Source organism: Motacilla alba, chromosome 1, assembly GCF_015832195.1.
Source record: "Motacilla alba alba isolate MOTALB_02 chromosome 1, Motacilla_alba_V1.0_pri, whole genome shotgun sequence".
Taxonomy (NCBI): Eukaryota; Metazoa; Chordata; class Aves; order Passeriformes; family Motacillidae; genus Motacilla; species Motacilla alba.
The window spans coordinates 98,018,690-98,044,607 of NC_052016.1; the positions used below are offsets into that span (position 1 = coordinate 98,018,690).

At 38.5% G+C, this 25,918-nt stretch overlaps 1 protein-coding gene across 5 annotated transcripts; it reads right to left on the reverse strand.

Annotated features, from left to right (window-relative positions):
• Nucleotides 1–298: 298 nt before the first annotated feature.
• UPF3A (UPF3A regulator of nonsense mediated mRNA decay) lies at nt 299–25,778 on the reverse strand. Of its 5 annotated transcripts, XM_038144099.1 has the most exons (11): nt 25,518–25,659; nt 25,067–25,387; nt 23,151–24,249; nt 14,889–14,995; nt 12,855–12,953; nt 12,658–12,768; nt 9,202–9,257; nt 8,951–9,109; nt 6,936–7,096; nt 3,539–3,833; nt 299–611 (listed from the first exon to the last, which is right to left on the reverse strand). In XM_038144099.1, the coding sequence occupies exons 3-11, from the start codon at nt 23,399–23,401 to the stop codon at nt 438–440; spliced, it is 1,413 nt and encodes a 470-aa protein (XP_038000027.1). In that variant the 5' UTR covers nt 23,402–24,249; nt 25,067–25,387; nt 25,518–25,659; the 3' UTR covers nt 299–437. The 5 variants fall into 5 exon arrangements, with proteins under 5 accessions (XP_038000027.1, XP_038000054.1, XP_038000018.1 ...); XM_038144126.1 differs by lacking the exon at nt 25,067–25,387 and having other exon boundaries at nt 23,151–23,257; nt 25,518–25,778; XM_038144090.1 differs by having other exon boundaries at nt 23,151–25,387.
• Between the last annotated feature and the right edge of the window lie 140 nt (nt 25,779–25,918).

Here is a 25,918-nt window from a genome sequence, read left to right on the forward strand (position 1 = left end):
GTCCTGTGGACCCTCATGTCATGCACCAAATACATGTAAAATGCCTCAGATTTCAAACTGATGCAAATTTACATTTCATTTCTTTAGACTCAAGAAGCTGACATAGCTTCTCTAAAGTCTTATATAAATATTCCCTTAAAATTGTTAGAGGGTCTTCTATTTCAAGGTAAATCTAATAAAATATTTGAATTGCTTTTAAATTAGGCAAAGAGTGCTTGAGCTGCTTTTTGTAAAAAAGCAACAATATTCCTTTGCTATAAGATATTTTACATATCTCCAGTCACTCTTCCCTTTATTTTACAGAAAGTAAGAGGCAGAGCTATTATTATTTTGTTGATGCAGTTGCCTGTGGAGTTCTGAAATAGCCCAATGAATTTTTGTGACGACGCTGAATCTCAAATTCATTCTTTTTCACAAGACTTTTGCCCCAGACTGTTTTATTCTGCTTCTTCAATCTTTTCAGAACTAGCTCCAGCTGAATTATCTGCCTCATACTTTTTATCAAGAGCATCTTCAAAGGATTTCCCACTGCAGTCATAGGTTTTGCTTGTAGGTCCCATATGTGTTCGGATGCGAGCTCCTGGCTGGTACAGCTGCATGGCTGGACGATCCTAGAAGGAAGGAGATAATGGTTAATGCTCTGAGAAACCCATGTGGGACACATATGTGGAATTTTAAAGTTTTGAATCTTTGTGAAGAAAGTAGATTTTGTGTTAAATTACTTTACATTTTATAAGAACCAGGAAAAAAAATGGAATGTAATGAAAATTGACTGGGTATTCAGTATCTAGTATTCAATATGTGTTGCTTATAACACTATTCTTGGGAGCCAAACATTTTGAAAAAATGAAAAATGCTGTAAAAATTAAAGATCCTATGATACATTTGACATAAACCAGGAGAAATACTGCAGACAATTATCAAATGTTATTTACAAGTAAAACAAAGGAAATGTTGCTACCTTCACTAACATCAGCTGAGAAGAACAATAGCCTGTGCACTTGCAACTCTGCAGATGAAATGTCAAATAATACATATAAGCATAAAAATCCAAGACAGACCAGAGAACAGCTCAGCAGGGAGCAGCTAGAAAATTATCCTCAACTGATCATCAATCATTACCCAATCCATTCCAGAATTTAAACATGCAATGCACATTTAAATTATACACATCAAAATGAAATGGCACAGTTTTTGCTCCACTTCATCTTGCCTTCCATACTGAGTATGAGAGCAGGGGAATTTATGTACTGATAATAAACAAAGCAAGTACAATTTGAGCATGTGCAGGCTCTGTGAGTGATCCAATCATACACATGCTGCTCTGATCCTGAGAAAATGGAAGAAGAAGCCAGTTTACATGGAAAAGATGCCTCAAACCTGAAAATGGTGATGCTCTTCGGAGCACTCTTTATTTTTGAAATTTCATTGGTAAAACACACCTTTTAGAAACTCTGCTTAAGAAGTCTTTACCTGGTAAGGGTATTTTACTTTCACAAAATATTATGAAGCAACTGAAACCTCACCAATACCTGATCAGTCTTGTGTTAAGTTTAGCAAACAGCCAGCAGCCTACTTAAAGACAGTGGCAGAGCACTGAAATTGTCCTACATCAAACTATACCAATTTTCAATTGCCTTCACAATGAAGTAAATAATATAATAAGTAATAATAAGTAACTTTGAGGTAATTCTGGATTTTTGTTCTTTCATTATTTTTTCTGATTCCCAGTATGCATTTCCCATTTTCTTTTCTTTTTCTTTCATCTTTTTTGACCCATTTGGCTTTTTTTCACCCACTTTTTTTCCTCCTTCTCTTCAGAGCAGATGTCAAGATTCACTACTGAGCTTTATGACTAGTTAGTGCGTTGCAGTGTGGTATGAAATGCATAACACACCTTTCTATATCCCAAACAGCTGCATAAAAGTAAATCCTCAAGCAATGCCCTTTAGAAAGTTTAAGATAAAGTGTCCCTATGACTTTTTCTACCACAGACTCTGTAGCCTGTGGTTTGTATAAAAACTATCATGTTACTTACACTAGAAATTTTCCATTTTCTAATTAATTCCTACGAACTTCAGAAAGAGGCTCCATCTCTGACTAAAAATTTGTGTTGGCATTGTTGATGCTATACCTAAGTTGTGAAACTGAGCCCCTAATCACCTGTATGAGAAATACTCTAAGGGAAAAAGTCACCACACTGCAAAATACCTTTCTGATAGTGCTTATTTTTTTAGGGAACAAATCTAGTATTTTAGTCCTAAGAGTGGACTAATCCAGGGATTCAGCAAGCTACCAGAAGTGTGATGCAAAGAAATAAAAGGCAGGCAGCTTCTTAACACTTGCCAAAATGCCCCTAGGATCCACCATCCAATTCCAAGGCTGGAGATTATTTTGGCAGATTTCAAAAAGAGCATGGCAAGAATGAGAAAAAATATTTTTCCCATCTTCCTGTTTCTGAACTAGCCATTTTTCTGACTGCTCTACAGAAAAATGTAGATCCACCGATGAGGAAAGTGGCTAATGTGCAAATGCAGATAAATCTTAGCCATCCTGCCCAGCTGAACTCTGTATAAAGAAACCTCAGGGCACACCAGGCTTTATGTGTTGGCACAAGATAATTTCCTTGACATGCACAATGAGTCCACCTGAACTTGTTCCCTGTACACTCCATGCAGACTCACTCTGCATGTGACCAGTTTACTCTTGTCAGCCTTAGCCCACAGTACAAATCAGTCACTTGCTTTGAAAGAAGAGTTTCACACACAGAATAAATTTCTACACTAACAGTGTTTTGGTCATCTTTTGTGGAAAATCTAGGGTCAAAAGAGAGAGAGAGAAAGGGGCTGGTAAGGAGAGCCACATCCTGAAAAGACTCTGGCACATCCGTGAAATCAGCCAGCATGAAAAAAAACGATACCCGTATCTCTGGGAGACAATAGGGGACAGCTCTACTACACATCCTGATACAGGCTCTGCTCGTACTGGTTTAGTATCTGCTCTTCCCCTGACAACAGCTATGGGGATAAGTTTATCCTGATGAAATGACCGCTTTTTCATACTGGCAGGTATGCAATACTGAAGAATCCATACACTCATGCTTTCTGAATTAGCTATTTAAGTCCTTATTATTGCTCTGCCAAGTAATGCCTGGCAAATCCATAATATAATTATTTTATGAGAGTATGTTTTTAAAAGACTAACATGCCATGGTTTTTTAATTTCGTTACAGATCAGAAATGTAATGATTTTTAATATACTTATAAAATGTAAGGCTTCCAAGAATAGTATTCTTCAAATGACAGGGTTGAAATGAAGACAGAAAGTCTTCTATATATTGTGAATATGAATGAGCCTGTAACCTTATTTTAACTGCTGTTGTCCTTTAACAACAATCCAGAAAGAAATCTGGGTTTTACTGAAAATGAGATAAAGATTTTTTTGAAAAAGCATCTTTATGCTGAATTTGCAGAAGTTAAAACCTGTGATCTTGAACCATATTAACTAATGAAAGATTATCCTAAATGAATAAAAGAACCTTATTTCTTATGCGCTCCTTTTTGGATGCCATGTCATCACACTTGTCCTCTTTACCCAGTTTGTCTACTGCCTCCACAGTGAAGCTGTAGTTGTAGTTCCCTTTCTTTCCTCTGTCTTGGTTGTATCCTTTCCCCCATTTCAGCTCTTCTTCATTCCTTCTCATAAACTTGTCAAACTCATAGTGAGTTCTATGCTTTCTGCCATCATCCAATCGATACCTTTGTCTTTCAGGTTCTTTTTCTCGAAATCTTCTCTCCAAATCTCTTTGCTCTTTGTCACTATCATTTTGTGACCTATGAGTATGTATGAAGAGAAAGAAAATCCAAGCAGTTAACAGTAAAAAGGAGCTACGGAAAGATAAAAGTCTTCCTCTAACTTCAGAAGTGTGTAGATAAGTTATATATCAAGTTTGTTTTCTTCTCATATTACAAAGGGTTAAATGCTGAATGTCTCCCCCATGAATGTCCACCCATGCATTTGGTTGAGAATTGCAGACAAAGGTTTACCAAGCTTTTGTGCAACTGTTGTGGAAGGCCCATTCTTCACCTTCAATCCCTCTTTGAAATCCTATCAATAGTTCCCCAATACCCTTCATATAAACACATCCTGCACTATTAGCTCTTGTAGACTGCTGTTGAGGTGAGTCATGCATGGAAGTATTCCCTTGAACAGGAACATTCAGGATCTGAAGGAATTGTGCAGGTATCATGTATCAATTTGTAAATTTTATGTCTCTGCATAACAAAAATTAGTTACATCATAACTTGCAGAAGACATTTGTGAAAATAAATACTTTTGTTCCAGGCTTTTGTTTATTGTGTCTCCAAATAATCTAGCTGGCCTTTGCATATTTTATTTTGGCAAAGACCATTACCTTACCACAACATGGAATTTAATTTCTGCTATGCTGTAAATGGTTTATATTATAAAGACTATTGGAAGTATTTTGCTGCCTGTCTGATAAAATTCTCAGCTCTCTTATTCACTTCATTATTCCAGTTCAGCAAATGGGTGTTCTTCTCATATGGCAAGACTGCAAATAATGAAGAAAGATTACAAAATAGATTGAACTTCAAAAGGAACAAATACAGACAGTTTCTTTTCATTACATATGTATTAATACCTAAAATTGAAACAGCAAGTTAATTTTGATAGTCTCCTTGTATTTTGGGAAACTGCAGATAGAATCAGAGAGGATGGAGATTTTTCAATGGTCTGGTGATCAAACAGTGATATTCTTCTCATTCACAATTAATTAATAAAAATACAAGTGTATCTATATATACAACTTTTCTGTTTCATATAACAGAAATGTGAAAATTGGTAGCATCTGTCAATGCTAACTTGGGCATTAGTGGGGCTGCCAAAAGAGGGTCCCCATCTCAGGAAGAGCTGAAAGTCAGAGCAGAACCTGAATGAGAGGTTAAGTTATTCAGCATTTCACAAGATTGAGCTTGTATCAACATAACACATTCACCAAGTGGAAGCAACGTCCCAGCTGTCACAGACACCTGAACCAACCACAATTACACAGACCCCGTACCTGTAGCATGGATATATTTACATAAAAGACTATGTTAGCTAAGGGGTATGTGGCTGTAAGTTGCTTTGTGTAATGTTTAATATGCTATTCCAGAACCTAACTCCAAGTCCTAGCAAGGCTCAGGGCAAGACCTTCCAAAAAGTCAGAAATACTCTCTGAATTTCTTGCTGCAGTATTGCCTGATACTTGTCTCTTCCCTTGTCTGTTAGGGTCGAGGAGGAAGTGCTGTGTCTGAAGGCAGGCAGGTGACAGGATACAAATTCCTGTTCCAAGGGTGGTTAAAGTAGATTCCTAAAATTCAGTCACAGTGAACAAGCAGGCAAGAGTGGAAATGGCAGGGTAAGCAATTTCAGAGTATAGGTAGAAGACAAAGTTACACAGTCAGAGAAAGCAGAAATGAATAGAAGTAAAGAGAATGGAAACACACTTCTGTTTGGTGTAGTTTTAAATCTGTATTTGACCATGTAACTTATGCACCCACTGAGATTTTGATTTGTGGTAGGAAGCTTTTGCTACCAAGCCTTTGACATGGTTTCAAATAGGCAATTCAGTCTCCTGCAGGTAGAGTTGGCAGTTACAGCTTATTACCAATTTCTGAGTCAGTGACTAAGTAGTTTCAACTTTAAATCTCAATCCAGCTGAAATAGCTCATAGTTTGCTACCTACCCACTAAAAATCAAGATGAAATCAGCACTAGGAAACACAAGGTAATGCTCACTCTACCTGTGCAGCCAAAAGGATTCTGTTTTACACGAGCAAAATCTACATTAATGTCTTATTAAACTTACTGCATCAATAGTAAACAATATTACATGGCACCACCAAAAATTTAATTCATAAAAAGTCAGGGAAGTAGTGGAGTCAGCATTCCTGGAGGTATTTAAAAGACATGTAGACATGGCACTTAAAGGACGCAGTTTATAATGGCATTTTGGCAGTGCTGGGTTAACAGTTGGACTCAATGATCTTAAAGGTCCATTCCAACCTGAAAGATTCTATGAGTAGCAAACAAGTGATTTGCCCCTGCAAGTGTTTCTGTTGAGCCTGTTCTGTTTCCTTTCTTGAAGACCATCAATAAAGAAGTTGCTGAATATTTTCAATTTCAGAGTTTCAGAATTTCAGGACATGGAATTTTTCAGGAACATTCAGAACATACATATTTTTCTTTGTTATTTATCTTGCATATCTTATGGGTAGATCCTGCTTGTGACGGGACTCATGTGTCGAATGATAAGAAAGAGAACCAACTGCTGAAAACACTTGTAAGATGAGTAATTTCCAGGCTACAGCAGTAATAGAACTGAGCTATGCCTTTTGTTCCTACCATTGCAAATGTAACACAAAAGGCAGCAGGAGATAGAGACAGTCTACTGCATGTATCTATCATAAGGCTTTCATTCACACCTTCACTATTCTGCCATTGTCCCACTCACCTAAACATTCATATGTTTATTGTAGCCAACCCACACGTGAAGGAAAAGTATGGCATTGTGGACAATTCAGTCTTCAACACGAGTAATGGAAGGAGAGCCTTACCTGAGCTCTTGATGGGGAACAGGTGAAATAACAAAAAAAAGACTTGAATGACTTGAGATTTCATGCAGAAATCCTTCCAATCAGGGATTTCATAGCATTTCACCAATAACAAATTGCATCCACTAACACTGCCACCAGGTCAGTAAATTGTTATGAAACACCTTTTACCAAAGCAACAGGAAGAGATCTGTTCACATACAGAATGAAATTGGTTCTTTGGAGACAGAACATCTTGTCAATGCACCACTTATATTTAAGCCTTGTGAAGAAAGCATTTAAGATCTAAATTAGTGACTAAAAGGTAAATATTACTTACTTTTCCTTAATTTCTTTTAGTGAACTCTCCAAAGATTTGGATTTTGTACCCCCAGATCCAGGTGATTTATCCCATTTATTTTCCTCAATGTCAGCTTCTTCACCTTTCTCTTTGTGCTTTTCACTGGCCAGTTCATCTCCCTTTTCAGGCTTCTTGAGAAGCTAGGAGATATTTGTTTATATTGTGATTCAAAATTATTCTCCTCTATTGTACAGGCATTTTAGTAAGTACTAAATATGTCAGCAACCTGCTAAGATTGGAGATACGTTACTTACATGCTAGGAATGTATTTTACAAAGTATGAAATTTAAAGTTATTTTAAAAGGGTGGTTTACATTTGCTAAGGAGTGATAGTCATTAATAGGCATTCAACTGCACACTTCCAAATATGTGGAGAATACTGGAGAAAGCACTTACCTATTCTTCTCAGAGTACTTACCTACTCTTCTCTCCTGAGTTATAAACATAAAGACATTATTATGGTCTATGGTTTCTTAGAAATCATGTAACAGAGCTCAATGTCATTGCCCATAAAATAAGAAGCAGAACCTTTACAATACTACAAAGAGAGCAGGATTAATACTTCACTCCTTGAAATATTATATATAAAATGTGTGTCACATGAATTAAGATAGACAGGCATGTAGAAGTAGGTGCTTAGTACATCCTGACACAAATACAGATGAGGAAAAACTAGTGATATTAGAAGAAGTCATTGCATTTTCACCTTGAAGATTAGGATTTTCAAGAAGTCTGTTCCTTTCATAGGAACCCATACAGGGTTTCAGCAGAGCACAGCATTACAGGCATAATCTTTATAGAAGGACCAACTGTCTCAAATTATTACCCTACTATATCAATTCTAGGCAGAACACCTAAGTCTTTCCATTCCACCATTTTGTTTCTGAAATGAGCACAGATTAATCTTCTTCAATATTTGAAACTTCTATAATGTTTCTTTCAGGTAATATTTTCCTTTCCTTTCACAGACAGAAATAGCTTTCAGGGTCATATCACCACAAATATGTCAGGAATACTGGGGCTTTTTGGACAAGCATTTTTAGGTAATATATTTTAAGGATTAAGTCCCTTTACTTATGAACTTCTAGAGTATTTTGTAATGCCCAGATATGAAAAACATGTAATTCAGCTTCAGAATTTACTATTTTTATACTTTTAGGTGAAGAAAACTGTTTTCCAATAACAAATGAGGAAAGATGTCCACAGTTCTGTGGCTTCTCACCGTTACTAAATCTGAGTCAATTCTGTGTATTCTTGCTTTATGCTACAGATTCTTATACCAAATTTCCTCTTCAGAACAGCCTATAAAGCCTTTCCAATAATAAAAATTTTGGTTCAGATGAACAGTTTTATCTATGTCACCTTGCAGAAATAAGATGGTTTTATATGGCCTCACTTCATAGCACAAGATATACCCTCCTAAGTAATGTCATTAAAATCCCTTCAGATTGCTGAAAGGCAGTGCAACCTGAAATTAGCATACAATTAAAATACACCAGTTCTGAGCATAAACATAAATACGTGTCTCTGTATACATGGCCAAATGAAGATTTGCATGACAGAAAGTGTTAAAGCTATGTTTCACAGAAACACAGAATCGCAGAATATTCTGAGTTAGAAGAGACCCACAAGGATCATCAAGTCCAACTCTTGAGTGAATGGCCCATATGGGGATCAAACCCACAATAATCTTCCAACAGGCTGGCACAGAACAATTTAGTTCTGCCAGGAAATGCTGGCATAGAATGCAGCAGAATTACATGAAGATGTCTGCGTTACCTGCTCTAACTGCATCAGCACACCATGGTAGGTAAGGCCATCAGTCCCACTTTCAAACAACACTTTGTGAAAGCCCTACATTATTTTTCCCTCCAGTCAAAACTGGTTTGGTGTCTCCACACTCTGCTGCTGTACACTAATTAAACATTGAGATACTAAAGAACTTCTGGATAACTTCAAAAAGAGAATAATTTTTTTTCATTTATCTCAGTTACCTTGATCCTTATTTCTTTTTCAGAAATCTTCTTTTGCTTCTCCACTTCTTTTCTTTTACGTCTTTCTTCTTCTCTGCGCTTCCTTTTCTCTTCCTCCCGCAAACGTTTCTTCTCCAATTCTCTCCGCCTTCGTTCTTCTCTTTTCTCTTCTCGTATTCTCTGAAGAGTTCAATAACGATTAATTGTAAATTGTCCAACAGAAAACCATATGAAACATAAATGTGGAACTTCAGGCAAAAGTCTGAACGTACCTGCTTTTCTAATTTTCTATTTTTAATATATTCCAAAAGGGGTGTTGTTCTTCTAGCTAAAACACAAAAAATTTGTGATATAGTGTTCAACTCCTAAAATGTACTCATTTCTTTACTTTAGCATTAACCCCCTTTTTCTAGCTTTATCTGAAAGGGAGCTAAGTCATTGACAAACCTATTTGTTTCATGTATTTTTGAAGGCATTCCCATTATTCTGCTTTAGAAACACTTCATTGCTTTTTTTGCTGTTAGCGTTAGAAGCAACAGAAATATGTAGCATGATTATTTGATATTTAATTAAATATCATATCCTTTCAGTTCAAGAGAATGGCTTTTCTCTCTTGCTCATTGAATGGTTATTTCACCAAAAAAAAAAAAAGGAAAGAAATGTGTTCAGAATCTATTTCTACTTTTTACTTTCATACATCAAAACCTAGCTATATTGTTGTTCATATACAGCCCATATTACTGTAACTCACATAGCACTTTTCAATCCCGGTTTTCAAAGTATGTCATGAAGGAAACACTTTCAGTCTCATATAACATTTTCATTTACCTGACATTTAGTATTCACCTTTCCACAGGAAAACAGGAGGAATAACAGATAAGCAGTTTGTCCCAGGTTACACAGCAAAGTATTAGCAGATCCAATAAAACTCTGGCTTCCAAAATTGCTAATAGAAATTGTCTACTGGATCACACAGCCATTCTTTTATTACAGGGCTGTCTCCATGCTCTGAAATCAAGTCACCTGCCTGAACCATCCCCAATTCTATAAAAACTTGGAGAACATCATAAAATTCTTTATTCATGACTGTCAGTACTGAATTCAGACTTCAATTCAGCATGTACTTACAGCTGTGAGTAGTTACAACAAAATTTGTCAGTTTTAGATATCCCAGAACAGAAAATATTTACTACTTGAAATTGTTCTACAGTTACATATCGGATTCTCCTCTACAGTTACATATTGGATTCTCCCTCAAATCACAGAAAAACATTTCCTATTGAAATGCATGACAAAATTTGAAAGAAAAGAAAGAAAAATTAATTGGAAAAGTCTTCAACAGATTTGAAATAACATGGCCAAAATCTAGACACAATTCATATCCCAAAAACATTTAAATGCTTTATGCATTGAAAGTTGGATTATGCTGGGGGCAACCCATTCATTAATGACAAAATTTTGTTACACAGTTATGAATGGGAAGGCTGATAGGATTCACTGCTTCTTTTTAGCAAATATCAATGGTAGGAATCAACAACCAATAAAGATTGTTGATTTTATATTTTCCTCCTTCTATTCCTAGATTTTCCATGCCTCCCCATCCTCTGCACCTGCCCATCATTTTTGACAAGATTTAGGTCCCCAGAGCCGCCTTCCAGTCCCTCAGATCTGAGTTTTGCCTCTCTCTCTTCTGCTCCCTAAATTCCCTTGCCTAAGCAGTGGCTGCCTCTGGGCACCTTTACACACTTTAAGAGATCACAAATTGTAACTGGAAGGTCTGGGGAAAGGATAAGCTGCACCGAGAGTTCAGAACTTGACCCTAGTCATGACTAAGACTGAAGTGCAAGAGGTTTAACGGGAAACTGTAACTTGAAGTTCAAGGGAGAGAAGCAGTGTGATGAGTACTACCAAAAGAGGAAGGGAAAAAAAATGTTTATCAAACTTGAATCTTACCCAACTTATTTATGGGCCTTACTGAAAATACAAACCTAAGAGCATTTTCTTAAAATGTTTAAGAATCTTTAAAAGAAAATAAATTACTAAATGAAGGGCTGTGTCAGCAAAACTTTACATTTTATCTTGCTGCCTACAAACAAACCAGAAAAAATTGCTTATCTTCATCTTGCTACAGAGAAAATCTCTTTCATATCTCTCTGTCACATGGAAACTGATTAGCCAATGCATCTGGCATGATGCATAAAACATGGTGGTTTGCAGTAACTTTACATGGAGAAATTCTGAGCATGTGAGGTTCAATTCTGCCAGCAAAGTCTTGGGCACATCCTTCGTTGACATGAGTAACACCTTTGAAACTGGACACACAGCTCAACCCTTACATAATTTTGCTATAAACGTGCTACCTGCTGAAGAAATCTTTGGTTTTGTATTGATAGCAATGGCCACAGCTTTGAATGGCAGGCAAAATAAAGCAACTAGCTTGATTTCCTCTGATTTAACAGAAATGAAACATTAAAAGTCTTAAAGCTGCCGTCAGTTAATATTGTTACTCAGAAATCTGCAACTATCAAGATTAATCATCTTCACTGATAGAATATTTTAAAGTTAACAAATCTTCTTGAAACCGTAAACTTTTTGTAAATTGCAAACTTATAAAAAAAAAATTTACTGCCTTTACTCTGCTGTCAACCAGAGAACCATGAAAGATTTGGGGTAAATAAAAATTACTGGGTGACTTCCCCATCTAAAACAGCAACAAACAAGTTTTTTTGACAACAGAGTTATCTAAATGTCCATTTCCTCTAAATTATTAGGGTTCCAAATCTGTCCAGTCAACTCTGAAACAGCAGTAACAAGTGACAGGAAAGGGGAAATGGTCTCAAGATGTAACTGAGCAGGTTTATATTGGTTACTAAGAAAAATTTCTTCACAGAAGACTGTCAAGCACTGGAACAGGCTGCCCAGGGAAATGGAGTTGCTGTCTCTGGAGGTATTTAAAAGACGGGCAGTTGTGGCATTTGGGGGCATGGTTTATTGGTGAACTTGGCACTGTTGAGTTAATGGTGGTACTTGATGTTCTTGAACAGCAAGTTTCCAACCTAAATGATTCTATGATTCTAATCAAAAGAGGTGGCCACTTTTTCACTGTAAAGAAATAACTGCAAAGGTCAATTTTTTTTCCTACTCAATTGTCACAACTAGGGAAAGACTAACTGTTCTGCATGTTATCACTTGAAGATACACCAAAATTCCATGTCATCCTGAAAACTGCATACTAGCACTGAAGATTTCAGTGCTCACCTTACCTAAAATTCCCCCCAAGACTGTGGAAGCCATGCTGCATGCATACAGAAAACAAGGTGTTGCCTTACTTTCAGAGCACTTCCAGAATCTTGACCATGAGAACAGAGAGAGATCATTTCATGTTTCTTAATAAAAGCAGCTAATATCATAGATCAATGGTTAAGTATTCTGCTATTTTGTATTTTAAAAATAAATCTTTCATCTACCAATACATCTGTAAGTATTCAGAATTACTAAGGGCCTATTTCTGAAGCCAGTGTGTGTGCATGCAAAAGTTGAAGTGAAACCAAGTGATTTCATGCATAGAGACTTTAAGGTTTACTGCTACTACTTGCCTGGAAAACAAATATTTAACTGGTAATATAAATCTGTTCGACTGAACAGGTCAGCTCTTGCAGGCAGTATCATAAAGATAAAAAGTAAGATATTGAATATTCTCAATAATAAGAAAAATCAAGAAAACAGACCAATAAGTTCCCTTGTTTTGGCCTCAATCTCTCCCAAAAGAATCTCAGGATTGGCACAGATCTTGTCTTCATCAGCACAATAATTCTCTAAAAATTTCCTATATTCTGGATCTGTGAAGAAAAATTTTTGAACTATGTTAATACTTTGCAATACATAACGGAAGTTTTCCACAGTGATGTCAAGAAAAGATGCTTACCATCTTCAATGCTCCCAGCTTTGGCATCTTTCTTCTTCAGCTTCTTTTTTGAAATCTTCTGAAATGGAGCAAACTCAACCACTGCAGGATATTCCAAACCTTAAAAGAAACCAATCCTTAATTTTTTTGAGGGAGAGAAACATTCCCTACCTTCAAGTAAGATCTTCCAAACTCTTGAACATGTGTTGGCAAGCCTTATGTGAAAACAAACGTAAATGTTTCTACAACTCACTCTTCAACTTCTAATGAAAAGTTACATATAGCGGTATTTAAAATTTTAAAAAAAGATCTTTTATTTGGATATGCTGACAAGACTGAAAATGAGCATGAATACTGTTGCAAAATAATTTTTTTGCAATATTGTTTATAGCTCCCCTTTAATTATTCACAGAAATTGGTTAGAAAAATCTATCACAAAATCTCAGTCGGACAAGTGTTTAAGTACTATTGGGAAATCAATCTGGAACTGCTGAGTTGCTTTTCTAAGGCTTTGTTGCCTAAAAGCCTAAAAAACAAATAAATGCCAGGTAATATGCAACAAAACAACAAAGCATCTCCTTTCAGAAGCACAACTGTAAAGCTCAGCACACAGAATTGTGTGTAATTTCTCTGTTTACGATGGACTGAGCAACTCTTGCCCACGTTTGTGCTGGCAGGGATTCTTTGCTTTGAGTTGTGCCTTAAACGCTGGCTTCTGAGGACTGGAGTCAGAACCGTGTGTGGGGTTTGAATTGCACTTGGTTTCCACTTGCAGCAGGTTCAAGATTACACTTTGCTCAAGCCCTAGGAAAACTTGTCTTCAGTCTGCTAGAACATTCGTTAACCTTATTGAACCTGCTAATCCTTGTTTCAGTTTTAGCCTCCTAATGCAATGCTGCCACAAACCTCACCAGGTCACTTCTGATCAAACCTTGTGCTCTTTAATTGTACAAGCAATCACGTCAAAGTGGCCAGCTGTGTCCAAGCTCAGTTTTGCAGAGTATTCTGGCTTCAGTCCAGCATAATACTGAAGAATGAGCTGAATTTAGGCAAAGTCTTAGCAGAATCATAAAAAAAAAACTTCTTTCTAGTTTTAAATCTTAAAACATCCAGAATTTTAAATATGGGAAATGCACACTGCTAGGAATGTGATGTTCTTCTTCTCTACAAAAATCATCTAAATCTGAGGGATATTAGAAGTAAATAGAATATCTCAGGTAGGAAATGCTGAAGAGGAATTCATTAGTTTGACAGCTTCTTTAGAGATCAGTTTCTAGTAAGAGTGGGCAGGACTACTTTTCACAGGACCTCTGCAACACCGAGTATACAGAATAGAAAATGTCTGTACAAGAGAGCCACAAATCTATGTCTATTTTACATAACCTATGCCCTTTTTAACAGAAGGTATGCCTGAATGAGGCAAGGAACTGCTAAAGTTGTTAAACCACTTCTTATTGATGGCAGTTTCACACTCCTGCAGACACCTGGATTTATCCACATCTACATTACAGACTTTTTCTTTGCTGTTGGGCAAACATTTGCAGACTGAACATTTTAAAACTGGCAATCAGTTTTGCCATTGTTGTTCTCGGAACTCAAGATGTCTGCAAAAGCCCTAAAAATTCAACCTCTACATATCTTAAAAGTGGGCAACTAAAATGTTTGAGGTTTCCTCTTGCTTTTTCCAAACAGAAGTGGCAGAACTTTAGCTCAGAAATGCTGAAGATGCAAAAATCCGTGCTCACAATGTGTTCAGTTACTATTGTAATGAATTGTGAAGCTTGCATAAGGTAATTTTCTTAGTATGATCTTGATAGTGCATTGCCTAAAGTACAAGAATGCACATAAAGCATGCACACCACATAGACAAGCAAAACTGCATGGACAAATATGTTTTGCACTTTATTATATTTTAAGTTATGAAAGTTAACATATTTTTACGTAATTAACTGCATAGTGATGAAATAATGGCATAACTAGGAAAAAGAAAGCAAATTGATGCTCTAAACTGGTATATGTATACATACACATTTAATATCTTACAAATAGTCCAACCTTTATTATCAATGAAGACATAGCCATCAAAGCGATCTCTAAAAAGAAGGATGTCCTCAGGATTTCTAAAGTTAATGTATGCTCTTGAGTAGAGATGAGGATAAAGGCTGCAACAAGAAATTTTATGTTACTTATTATTCTTTTCAGGGCTAGGGAAAACATAAAACCAGAAGGATTACATCATAATTCTCATCTTCTTTGAGAAACTGCTACCTTAAGCAGTCTTTGCATTTACACATCTAATGATATATATATATATATGACAAGTAACAGAACATCAGAGTTCTGTATGCAACTGTGAAATTCTGAACTGACACAAATATTTCCAGTTTATTTTGTCCCCCTAAATTGCAGAGCATACACTTCCAACTGTGCAGGATCAAAACTTTAATATTTCCCAATTTAAGAGATACAAATAACAGCAGTGTTTTTGGGAAACTTCTTGGGCATACGAAGAAAAGTCTTGTATCACTGAAAAGGAAAGATTACATGAAAAACTGCAGTGAAGGGGCAGCTTCCAGACTGTCACTGTATTTAAATAGATTTCCAACTTTACGAGAGAATAAAAAGCCTAATAGTTGGCAATATAATCCCCTGAATTATACACAAATAAATAGACTCCATCAGACATCCATGTGCTGTCATTGTACATGCAATGTCTAGTTGTGACCAACAGTTGCTGTGAAAATCCAAAGCATAGCAAAAGAAACAGGTACTTAAAATAATTCTGATTCTTCAAGAATTTATTGGCATAGATCCCACTCCATGGGTAAATGTTTAATGTGCCTGATAAAAACCTAAGGGCTGGCACACCACAATGACGATGAAACTGAGGTAATTTAATGAATCAGAACCCATCAGCTAAGGTATTGTGAGTCATGGCATGTAGATGCTTTAAACTCCTGCAACTGCTATATATAATTCAGTTTAATACAAACTGACTTATATATAATGATGACTACATATTACATCAAGTTTCTGAACAAATCTTAACACAAGCCCATATCTTTAAAATACCTGTAACTCCCTAATTCCATTGTCACCTATGGCCTGTCTTCAGACCAACTCGCCACTGGCACCAGGAGACAACAAACACACACAACTGCAATTGTATTTCAATCTCATAGCTCTTTCAAAATCAGATTTCCCAATGTGTGAGAAAGAGCAAAAATATAGATTGGATCACAGGATCCATGCATGTGGCAGCTCAAAGCAACATTGCTCCCAAGTAATTTTTTCTTTTTAAAATATGCATCCATATGGATTCCACTTACAGTGTTAGGAGGAGACCATAAAGAGCAGTGCTGTCAATCACCAATGGTTTTGTACACCCACCAATTTTGTGTTTGATCATGTAGCCAGAAGAAATGTTAAAAAACCAAAACAACCTAGTGGGCTTTTTTCATTTAGCTACTTTGTAAATACCAGCTATGAAGTGTTTCTACAGCTTGAAGAAGATAAACTATTTCCAAGGAAGAGAGGAAGAGCCATTTTATCCATATATATCCAGTATATTTTGACATTCTAGGATAGGAACAGCATTGTGTGAATGCTAAGTGGGTAACTGCAAAAATGCCTGGCTAGGGCATGCCAGGGTTGAGAGATGCTATAGCATGGCTGTAGAGTTATCACCAAGATGCAAAGCAGATATAAAAAGACAGATTTTTTTCCCATCGATTTCAAAAAAGACAAAATTTAACACTTTTCATAACTACACAGAGTTAAAAGATGTATTTCAAAATGTGTAAGTAAAGGAGGGAATTTTATTGTGACAATCTATAGCTGTACTGGAAGCAACGTCTCTGTGCTGCCTAATGGCTACAACAGTAAAAGTCTCAGAAAACTGGGGCTCCCATGAAGAAGGAAACTTCCTTCTCTGCCACATCAACAGCACTATTCTTATCTTTAATGTGCTTTGAGGTTTAAATTAAACGAGGCCTGACATTAGACTGATATGATTGTACCCTTCAAGTGCTAAATATTCATCAGACAAAACCAGGAATCTTGAGGGAGCATTATTTTTCATTTCAGTAATTATTACCTGAGATTGAGGAACTGAGTTTTAGTCCCTAAATAACTACTCCCTTCAGCTTTTGTAAAATACTAAAGCTTTCTATAGATTAAAGACTGTCACTTGGACAAGGGTCCACTCCTACATTATTACTGTGGTACTTCTCTGCCTCAGTGCACAGCAAGCAGCTTCATCATACAGTTGGATTTTTTTTCCTGTAGGAACTCGGAACCTTTTGGTTAGACACATTGTGAAACAGAACTGAAAATACAAAGGCTTGCTCCTTCCTTGCTCCCTTCACCTGCTATTTCAATGCCATTTCTTTCACCTTCTTTGGTAACATAATCTTTTCCTGGTACACAACATATTTTTCTAGCTTCTTCAGCTTAACCAGAGTGAATATCTTTCAAAATGAAGGAACATCTGATGTGGTTATTAAGCACTCATTAGTAAGAAAGAACTGAGTCTGAATAAACAGGACTCTGGAAAAAAGAGATTTAGAATTTACCTTGCAAGTGAGGGATCTAGTGTTGTTGCTATACATCATTAACATCTTCAAGAACTTCACACGAATCAGCAGAAACATACAACAATGTAAAAGCATGGTTGAGCACAGCAGGATATTGATGTGCAGCACAATAGCACAGCACTGTCTGTCCGTTACTGTAGCTGTGTATTGGGGTAGAAGGTTGCAGAAACAGAGCTCTGACGCTTCTCTGATGGAGCCACTTCCACAAAAGAGTTGGTTCTCGTATGCGTGTGAGTTAGCTATCTGAGTGCTGAGTGCACAAAACCCACCCAAATGAGTGTTTCAAACCCTTGTCTTAGGCTTCTTACCCAGCAAAGTGTGCAGTGTGCCTAAAAAAAGTGAGTAAAATCAACTTTCTAGGTGGCAAGCTAACTAAACCTAGCAAATTTGAAATAAATTAGCACTGGCTTGCATATATATCACTTCTACTCTAGGTTTCACACACATGACTTACAGCAGCTACTCCCCACCCTGGATTGTTCTCACCTATCCATTCAGAACTTAACAGCATGGTCATGCAACAAAGAATGCACAGGGCTTCACAGGGCTACAGGCACTCTGAGGCTAACAACCCTTCCTAGGAAGAAATACTCTTGCTTGACTTTTGTACTTAGTATTTAGCAGTTACTTGCTAAAATACTCTTTACTCTTCACGATTTTGTCTTCCAGCTGAGTCCTACAGAAGTGAACTGTGTGTGTCTCCTCCTTTTTTCAAGTATCTACCACCACAGATTTCATTCAGGATCTGAAATTCAGTTTTATCATCCAAGAGCTGATTCCATTTTGCCATATGTTTGCTGTCTATAATGCTGCTTTCCATACGTATAATGTTTTGGACAGATGCACTGCACATGTTGGCACTTGGAGCAATCTCTATGGAAATAACCCAGATGAATTTGAGTGTACACATTTATTCATTCCAACACACTGTTTCTTTTTTCTTTTTCTGCTCTGCATTCAAGGGTATTCAATCTTTCAGGGTACATTTATTTATGTAACACTTAGTCTATCATCTTTTTAAGTCCTTATTTTTCTAGCAACTTTAATAACAAACGTTCTAAATGTTTACTTCTTCTACAAAGTACCTTTTAACACAACTGTGTAAAAAGACTGATATACAGGAATACAATTTTAAATAGTTATTTACAGTCTAAACAGCAACATATTAACTATAAAACCAGCAATCTCATCTTAGTAAAATACCTATCAACTCATGAATCATGGTGAGCATTTATAAAATATATACTTACATGTATATAGAGCTCTACAACTAAATTTTGGACAGTCAAATAGCTTCTCCACTCATTCATACAGTAATTGATAACTCATCATCGACATTGTCATGTCAAGCTAAAATCCCCTGGCCTTCATTCTTGTCATCTTCTGTGGTCATTTGCATTATGGCTGGAACTGGCACAATTTCAAATAAGCTTAGTCTATCCTTTTTACAGCTATAAATGAGCAGTTTGCCTGGCAGAGAAAGCAGAAACACCAGAGTTGTGCCAATCAAAGCCTGTCAATTATTTCACCCAGAAAACAGTAGTGGTGGTTCCCTTGAAGCACTAAAGGCACTGCCCCTTCAGTGCTGCAGTTCCTGGGTGCAAACCTACATCCTACTGTGCAAATGCTGTTTAGCTACAATAATCCTGAGCACAATGTTGGAAAGAAGTTATGGAGGGAAAAGGAGGAATGCACTTTGGAAAAGCTTTATCACTCTGTGATACATGGCATGGCACTATTTGAACTGTTTTCATGCAAGCAAGGCTTGTGTTCAGATTTCTTTCTTTTCATAACCTCAGAACACTATCAACAATTCCTGGCACTCAGCACTCAATGCCTATCCAGAGAGCTTACCCAGACCCTGAAGGGCCAGAGATCAACCACTTTACTAATCTTTAGAATAGGCTCAGAAACCTTTACTAGCAGACAAAAAGGAAAGAGGGTCTGGAAAAATAGTTAATATTTGAAGTCTGAGTACACAACAGTCTACCAAGAAGGCAGAGTCTTTATTATCATCTATAAACAGTGTTTTGTTTGCATTTTGATGGCAATATACAAGAGAAAATAAATGTAATGCAGTGAATCAGATGAATCTGAAAAAGGAACGAAACACAAGTCAGTTTCTGAAATGATTTTACTGAAATGGATGTAACTGAAAAACTGAAAATTACATTAATCACATGAAATTTGAAAAACTTTTATAGCTTGCCTATAACACAACATTGTAAACTTAAAGATAACACGTACAAAGATATTATAAAGATTACAATAAAAGAGAAACTGGAGTTGATATGCATATCTTTGTTTTGTCCTCTAGGATGAATTATCTTGGAAACAAAAATGTAGAAACAGCTACAGTTAGACCTCTCTAGTGCCCTTATCAACAGCAACTAATACAGAATGCCAAGAGAAAATTTATTAAAAAGGGGAAAATGTACAAATATTACACTCACTACCCGTAAGTGCAAGTATCTGCAGCCTAGGGACTTTGTAATACCAAACTTGTAACTTATGTTTAATAGGTTTTCATAGATAAATTTCTGTCTAAGTATTTGTCTAACTGCTCCTGACCCATTTCCAACATTCATCATTCGTGGCATGAATTTCTGAAAAGCTCTAAAATCTGAATGAGCTTATAAAAACTTCTGTGATGTAGTAACACATGATGTGGTTAAACTGAGATGTTACAGCTCTTAGGAAAACTTGTCTGCTTCTGCATCAAAGCATCTCTTTCCCCCTTTCCAACAGATCTTCTTCACTGAGTAGCTTCTTCAAATCCTTCTCATTGGGTGACATGACATTTCATCTTCACATGTTTTTGTTATCACTGAATTCTCTGGATTGCTTGCCACTATGCACATGGTACAGGATCTAGAGAAAAGCTATTCAGTGAAAGACAGAAAATATGCCAACCTTGTCCTGTAACTTTTCCTGTTAGCTGGAATGACATAAAGATGCATGCACAGAGTTTGCCAAAATCTTGTGAACTGTCCATAACGTGACAGATTATGGCAATATAATGCCTTATACTCAGAAAGTATTCTCTGCTGGGTAAGAGAAGACTGAGATTAACCTTGATTCAACTTTTACTTTCTGGAAGTTTATTGTATGTTCCTCAGTGGGTAATGCAAAGAGATGACTCAGAAAAAGATATACATGGGTAGTTGTCAGCATTTGAACAAAGAGGACAAAACAGGCAAGGTGATCTTGAGCCAGTCAAAAAACAAATAATCAGTCAAGCCAACACTGAAGAATGGCAGTGAAATGCCCACATAAGCTGTGTAGTTTGCTGAAAGAACCTGTAGCCATACAAACCTGGTAAAGATAAACCCATTCCAAAAGAATCCATCTTTTGTCTGAAAACACATTTTTTCAAAAGCAGGATGAGGAAAAATGGAGCAAGCACAAAAAAATTTCATGCTGAAAAATTCAAACTTAAATGAATTTTTTTTAGTGAGTTTAGATTTGTGAAGGCAGAAGAAAATAACATGGCAAATGACAGCATGAGAGAAAAAACAGTATCTTTCATCTTTCAACCTGCCATAGATGCAATTAAACGAGTGAACAGCAAGATTGTTGGGTAATCCAAAATCACATAGGCAAGAAAATGAAACCTTATATATGCAACTATTGTCAGTGCCTTCTCTTTTCTAAAGAGGCTGACTCCCTAAATTCTTATGCAAACTTTTCTGGAAAATTAAAATTGGAATTTTTTAAACTATTAATTGGCATTTGTGCATCTAAACACTGTGAGACCTGACACTCTTCTTCAGAGAATTTTTGGTATTTTCCTCTTATCAAATGAACAGCTGGGACAGAAGCCTTAAAGAGGCCTATTTGGAAACAGAGATGACGAAGTTCAGAAGAGCAATGCAAGGTACTATAAAGACTTCCAATCAGAGTAAGTTCTCCTTCCTCACTTCACATCCTTTGTGGTTTTAACAGAAAAGCTGAGGCACCTACTATTTTGTTGCTGCACTCATGTGCAACTACCTAGGTCAGAAACGGTCACAATTACTCTAAATAAACATTTATTTCTTCTTGATTGTGAAACTGACTCTGAGAGAACCCCTAACTTCACAATTTGGTCAGCAATAAAGAGTCGGTATCCCTCTACAGTCAGTGGAAAGAATCTTGAGCCAGTGGAGGGGTGATTCATCACACACTAAGATATAACAAGATGGGTCTTCAGCTTTTCAGAACACATGAAGATTGAGCACACATGGTGTTTTGTTTCTCTTCTGGAAACGAATTTATTCGAAAGGGAATTGCATTTTCACTGTGATACTGAGTAAATTATGTAACTATACCAGCTATTCTGATTTAACTTAAATCAGCCAATATTTCTTCTTTTTTACTTTTGCATGAGACAAAAATGAATAAAACTAGATTATTTAAAAATTTGTATGAAGCACGTAAAAATCCATGCAGGTAAACAAAGAAGGTAAACTCAAATGGAACTCATGAAAACATTCTGTCATTGTTTGCCCCAGACTGAATCTTGCTCATAGCCAATTAAGCAGGCTGTTACAGTTTATCAATGAAGGTTAAAAGAAACATCAGGGTTTCAAACTACATTATAGCCTATTCATACAAAAAAAAATCCACTTTAAAATCTCCAGTGTAAAGGAAAATAGCAGGAATGCCATTGTCTCTGCACATGCAGCCAGCTTTCAGAAATATTTTAAGAAGTAGACTGAACTATTGAGACAATGACTCAAAACATTCCTCATTTGTGGAGATGCCAGGGTGGTTGGTTGAGATGGAGAAGGTGAACTTTTAGCTGTGTAATGGCTAAACCTCTGATCTGATAAGGCACGGGGTGAATGATGTGCTGTGAGTGAGATAAGAGCTGGATCTTCTGGATGTGGGCAGGATTATGCCCCTTGTCATGCTAAGCTGAGCTTCCTTGCACAAACCAGGGGCTGTGGGGCTTGCCTGCCTGGTTCCCCTGGGAACTGTGTGTGTGACCTGAGCAGGTTCATCTCTGCTGATGGGACATAATGGGACACAACTGACTCAACTGCGCTGCTAGGATGGACAGCTGTGCTGTCTTAGAAGGTGTCCCCCGATCCACACTCTTACATAAAGCTCCCCATCCCAGAGGAGATACCTGATTTATATTTATGTGAACCAGAGTGAATATAGACCCAAAAGATGCTGTGTTCCACCATCCTCTCTCTACCACTTATTCAGGACTTCCCCCCCTCCACTCCTCCTGCCAGATCTGGATCCAAGACTGCACAGCAACCAAGTCTTATTGAAGGACCTATGGGTGGTGAAATCCTTACACTCTCTCTCTTTCTTTCTTTCTCTCTTTCTCTCTCTCTTTCTTTCTTTCTTTCTCTTCCTTTCTTTCCCCTTGTCTGTGTCCTTGGGTGATGTTGTTGCACTTTCATATTTCAATGCTTTCACGTTGTATTACTATAGATAATAACCACCAAGACAGCTCCATACCTGTTTTCCTTTGCAGCCAAGTTGTTCTGTAATAAACCCTACATTGTTTATTTACAAATACTGATCATTCAGTGTCACTTCACACTAAATTGCCCCAAGGGATCTAGCAAAAAGAAAGGTGGGTTATCCCCACCTTCTGCGTCGGGCCATAATAGTAACTCAACAAAAACAATAAAAAGAGGAAAAAAAAAGTGATTTGGAATGTCTCACATACCTTAATTAGGTTTTCAGCACCTGAAAACCTACAGAAACAGCTCATCCTCACCTGGGATCAGCAGTGCAAAACTCAAAATAATCATGGGCAGGTAGAGGATGCAGCTGTTCCTCCAGTTGCTCCTTGGTTAGACAAGGAGGAAGCCTTCGAATAACCACCTGCATATATAAAAAGAAATGGAGATTTATATTTGATCTAAATACTGTAAAAACAGATGGCACCAAATTCCCTGACTCAGTTCCTGCAATTGTTTTGAAACTGTAGCATAATTGACATATTCTGATGAACAGCCTGAGAACCATTGCAATTTAATCATCAACCTAAAAATTAGATATTGATTACATCAAAATTTTAAAGTACCTCTAAAAAATGATTTAAACTAGCTTTTAAGTCTTGTTACAGCAGTATTTCAGAGTAATAGGTCTCTGTGACCAGTTGCTCCTGGCAGGGGTTTTCCAGGGCAGCCTCTGAGAGGATGCTGGGGCTGCCCAGTGCAGAGTGCAGCAGCTCCAATGGCCCCACTCCAGGGCACAGCCGAGCCCCTTAAGCCAAGTCAGTGGTGACTCTGGGAAAGGTATTCAAGAATGGACAGGAAAGGCAGCACAGCAGCAGGTGAGACAGAGGAGTAAGGGGCAAAAAAAAGGTAAGACACAGCCCTGCAGACAAACAGGAAAGGCCAAGGAGGGGAGGAGGTGCTCCAAGCACCAGAGAGTCCCTTGAAGGAGATCATGGTGAGGCACACTGTCCCTCCACATGCCATGAGGGACTACAGTGGAGAAGACATCCACCTGCAGCCATGGGGGGACCCCATGCCACAGCAAGTGGAGATGCCCTGAAGGGTCCTGCAGCCTGTGCAGAGGAGACCACATTAGATATATCTAGTTTATCATGAAGGTTTATCCTGAAGGCCTGCAGCCCATGAAGGAGACTCATGCTGCAGCAGGTCATGAACAACTGCAGCATGTGGGAGGGACCCTCCTGCAGCACTTCATGAAGGACTGTATCCCGTTGTGTCCCATGTCAGGTCCCCCATGCCGGAGGAGGGAAGGAGTGTTAAGGAAGACGGAGCAGCAGAGAGGAGCTGTTATATCCTGTCTGCAACCCCCATTCCTCATCCTCCTGCAGTATTTCCAGGCAGAGGAGGTTGAGCCTGGGAAGAGAGAGGGGAGGAGGGAAGGTGTTTCAGTTGCAATCTTTTTTTTAACAGTCTTCTCTAATTTTTAATTAGCCATTAAGTAAATTAATTCTCTCCATGTTAGAACCATACTGTATCCTGAGTTAGAAGGGACCCACAAGGACCATTGAAGTCCCACTCCTGGCCCTGCCCCAAGAATCACAGTGTGTGCCTGAGAGCATTGGCCAAATGCTTCTTTAACTCTGTCAGGCTTAGTGCTGACTATTTTCTTGGGAAGCCTGTTCCAGTTCCCAATCACCCGCTGGGTGAAGAACCTTTTTCTATATGCAACCTAAACCTCCCCAGACACAGCTTTGTGCCATTCCTTCCTGTCACTGGCAACCAGAGAGAAAGTATCAGCGCCTGCCCCTCCATTTATCTTCGTGAGAAAGCTGTAAGAAGTTGGTATGAGGTCTTCCCACAGCTGTGTCAGTTTTTTCTGGGATGACACTTTGTTTTTACCATCATACTTTATTCCTGGGTCCCACTGAGGGAGGAGTGCAAGAGCACCTGGCTGAGCAGCCACCCAGAGTCAACCCACTACACCCAGCTAAACTGCCCAATAATAAAGGCCAGGAAACTGTGTAGAAACCTCTGGCTGAATGATGCCAGCACACAAAGCAGTAAAATGGCCACCAAACTTCAGGCAACCTGTTTTAATTTCTGAGTACTTTAATATCTGAATTTAACTTTATTGAGCTCTGAGTTATACTCATTTTCAGTTCTTCAGTTTTCAAATTAAAAAAAAACAACCCGGGAATAAATAAAAATCTCACAGTACTCAAGGACTCACAGAATTGCCAGGGATCTCTGGTCCAACGCCCCTGCCAAGGCAGGGTAACCTAGAGCAGGTGTCACAGGAACATGTCCAGGTGGGTTTTGAATGTCTCCAGCCAGAGAGACTCTGTGACATCCCTGCACAGCCTGCTATAGTCTGCAAGTATTAGATGAAAAATGCCCGAATAAAGACGGAGAAGAGAGACGTGCTCTTGCCCTTGACAGAAACTGCTTTGCCACAGCAATAGCCAGCCTTGACTTCATAATTAAAGGTGCAATGATTTCCAGCGCTGACGCTGGGGGTCTCCCAGTATTCCAGGCAATGAACACTCCCATTCTGCAGATGAAGAAATTCCCGTTACAAACGGACGGACCTCCTGAGATCAGGCTCGGTCACGGCAGCCTCCCTCCCGCCCTCTCCCATCTCCCACCGGAGCCGCCCCCGCCCCGCGCTCGCGCCCCCTCACTTTGCTCAGCGCCGTTTTCTTCTCCTCCCGTTGTTTCCCCGGCGCCGGGTGAAGCAGCGGCGGCGGCAGCGAGGACGGCGGCGGCGGCGGGTTCGGCGGAGCGTCCGTGTCGCGGCGCGGCGACTCCTGCGGCAGCGGCGCGTCCATGGGCAGCGAGTGGCAGCCGCCGCCCCGGCCCGGCCCCGGCCCCGCCTCCCGCTCCGAGCGCACGGAGCCGCCGCGCCCGCAGCTGGGCGGAAACCTCGCGAGAACGGCCGCAGGGCTGGCGCGATCTCGCGAGGCTGCCCCGCCAGCCGCGGCGAGCAGCGGCGGCTCCGTCTCCGTCCCCGTCCCCGTCCCCGTCCCCGTCCCCGTCCCCGTTCCCGCTGGAATTCCGCGGGGCGCCCGCTCTGCCGGTGCGA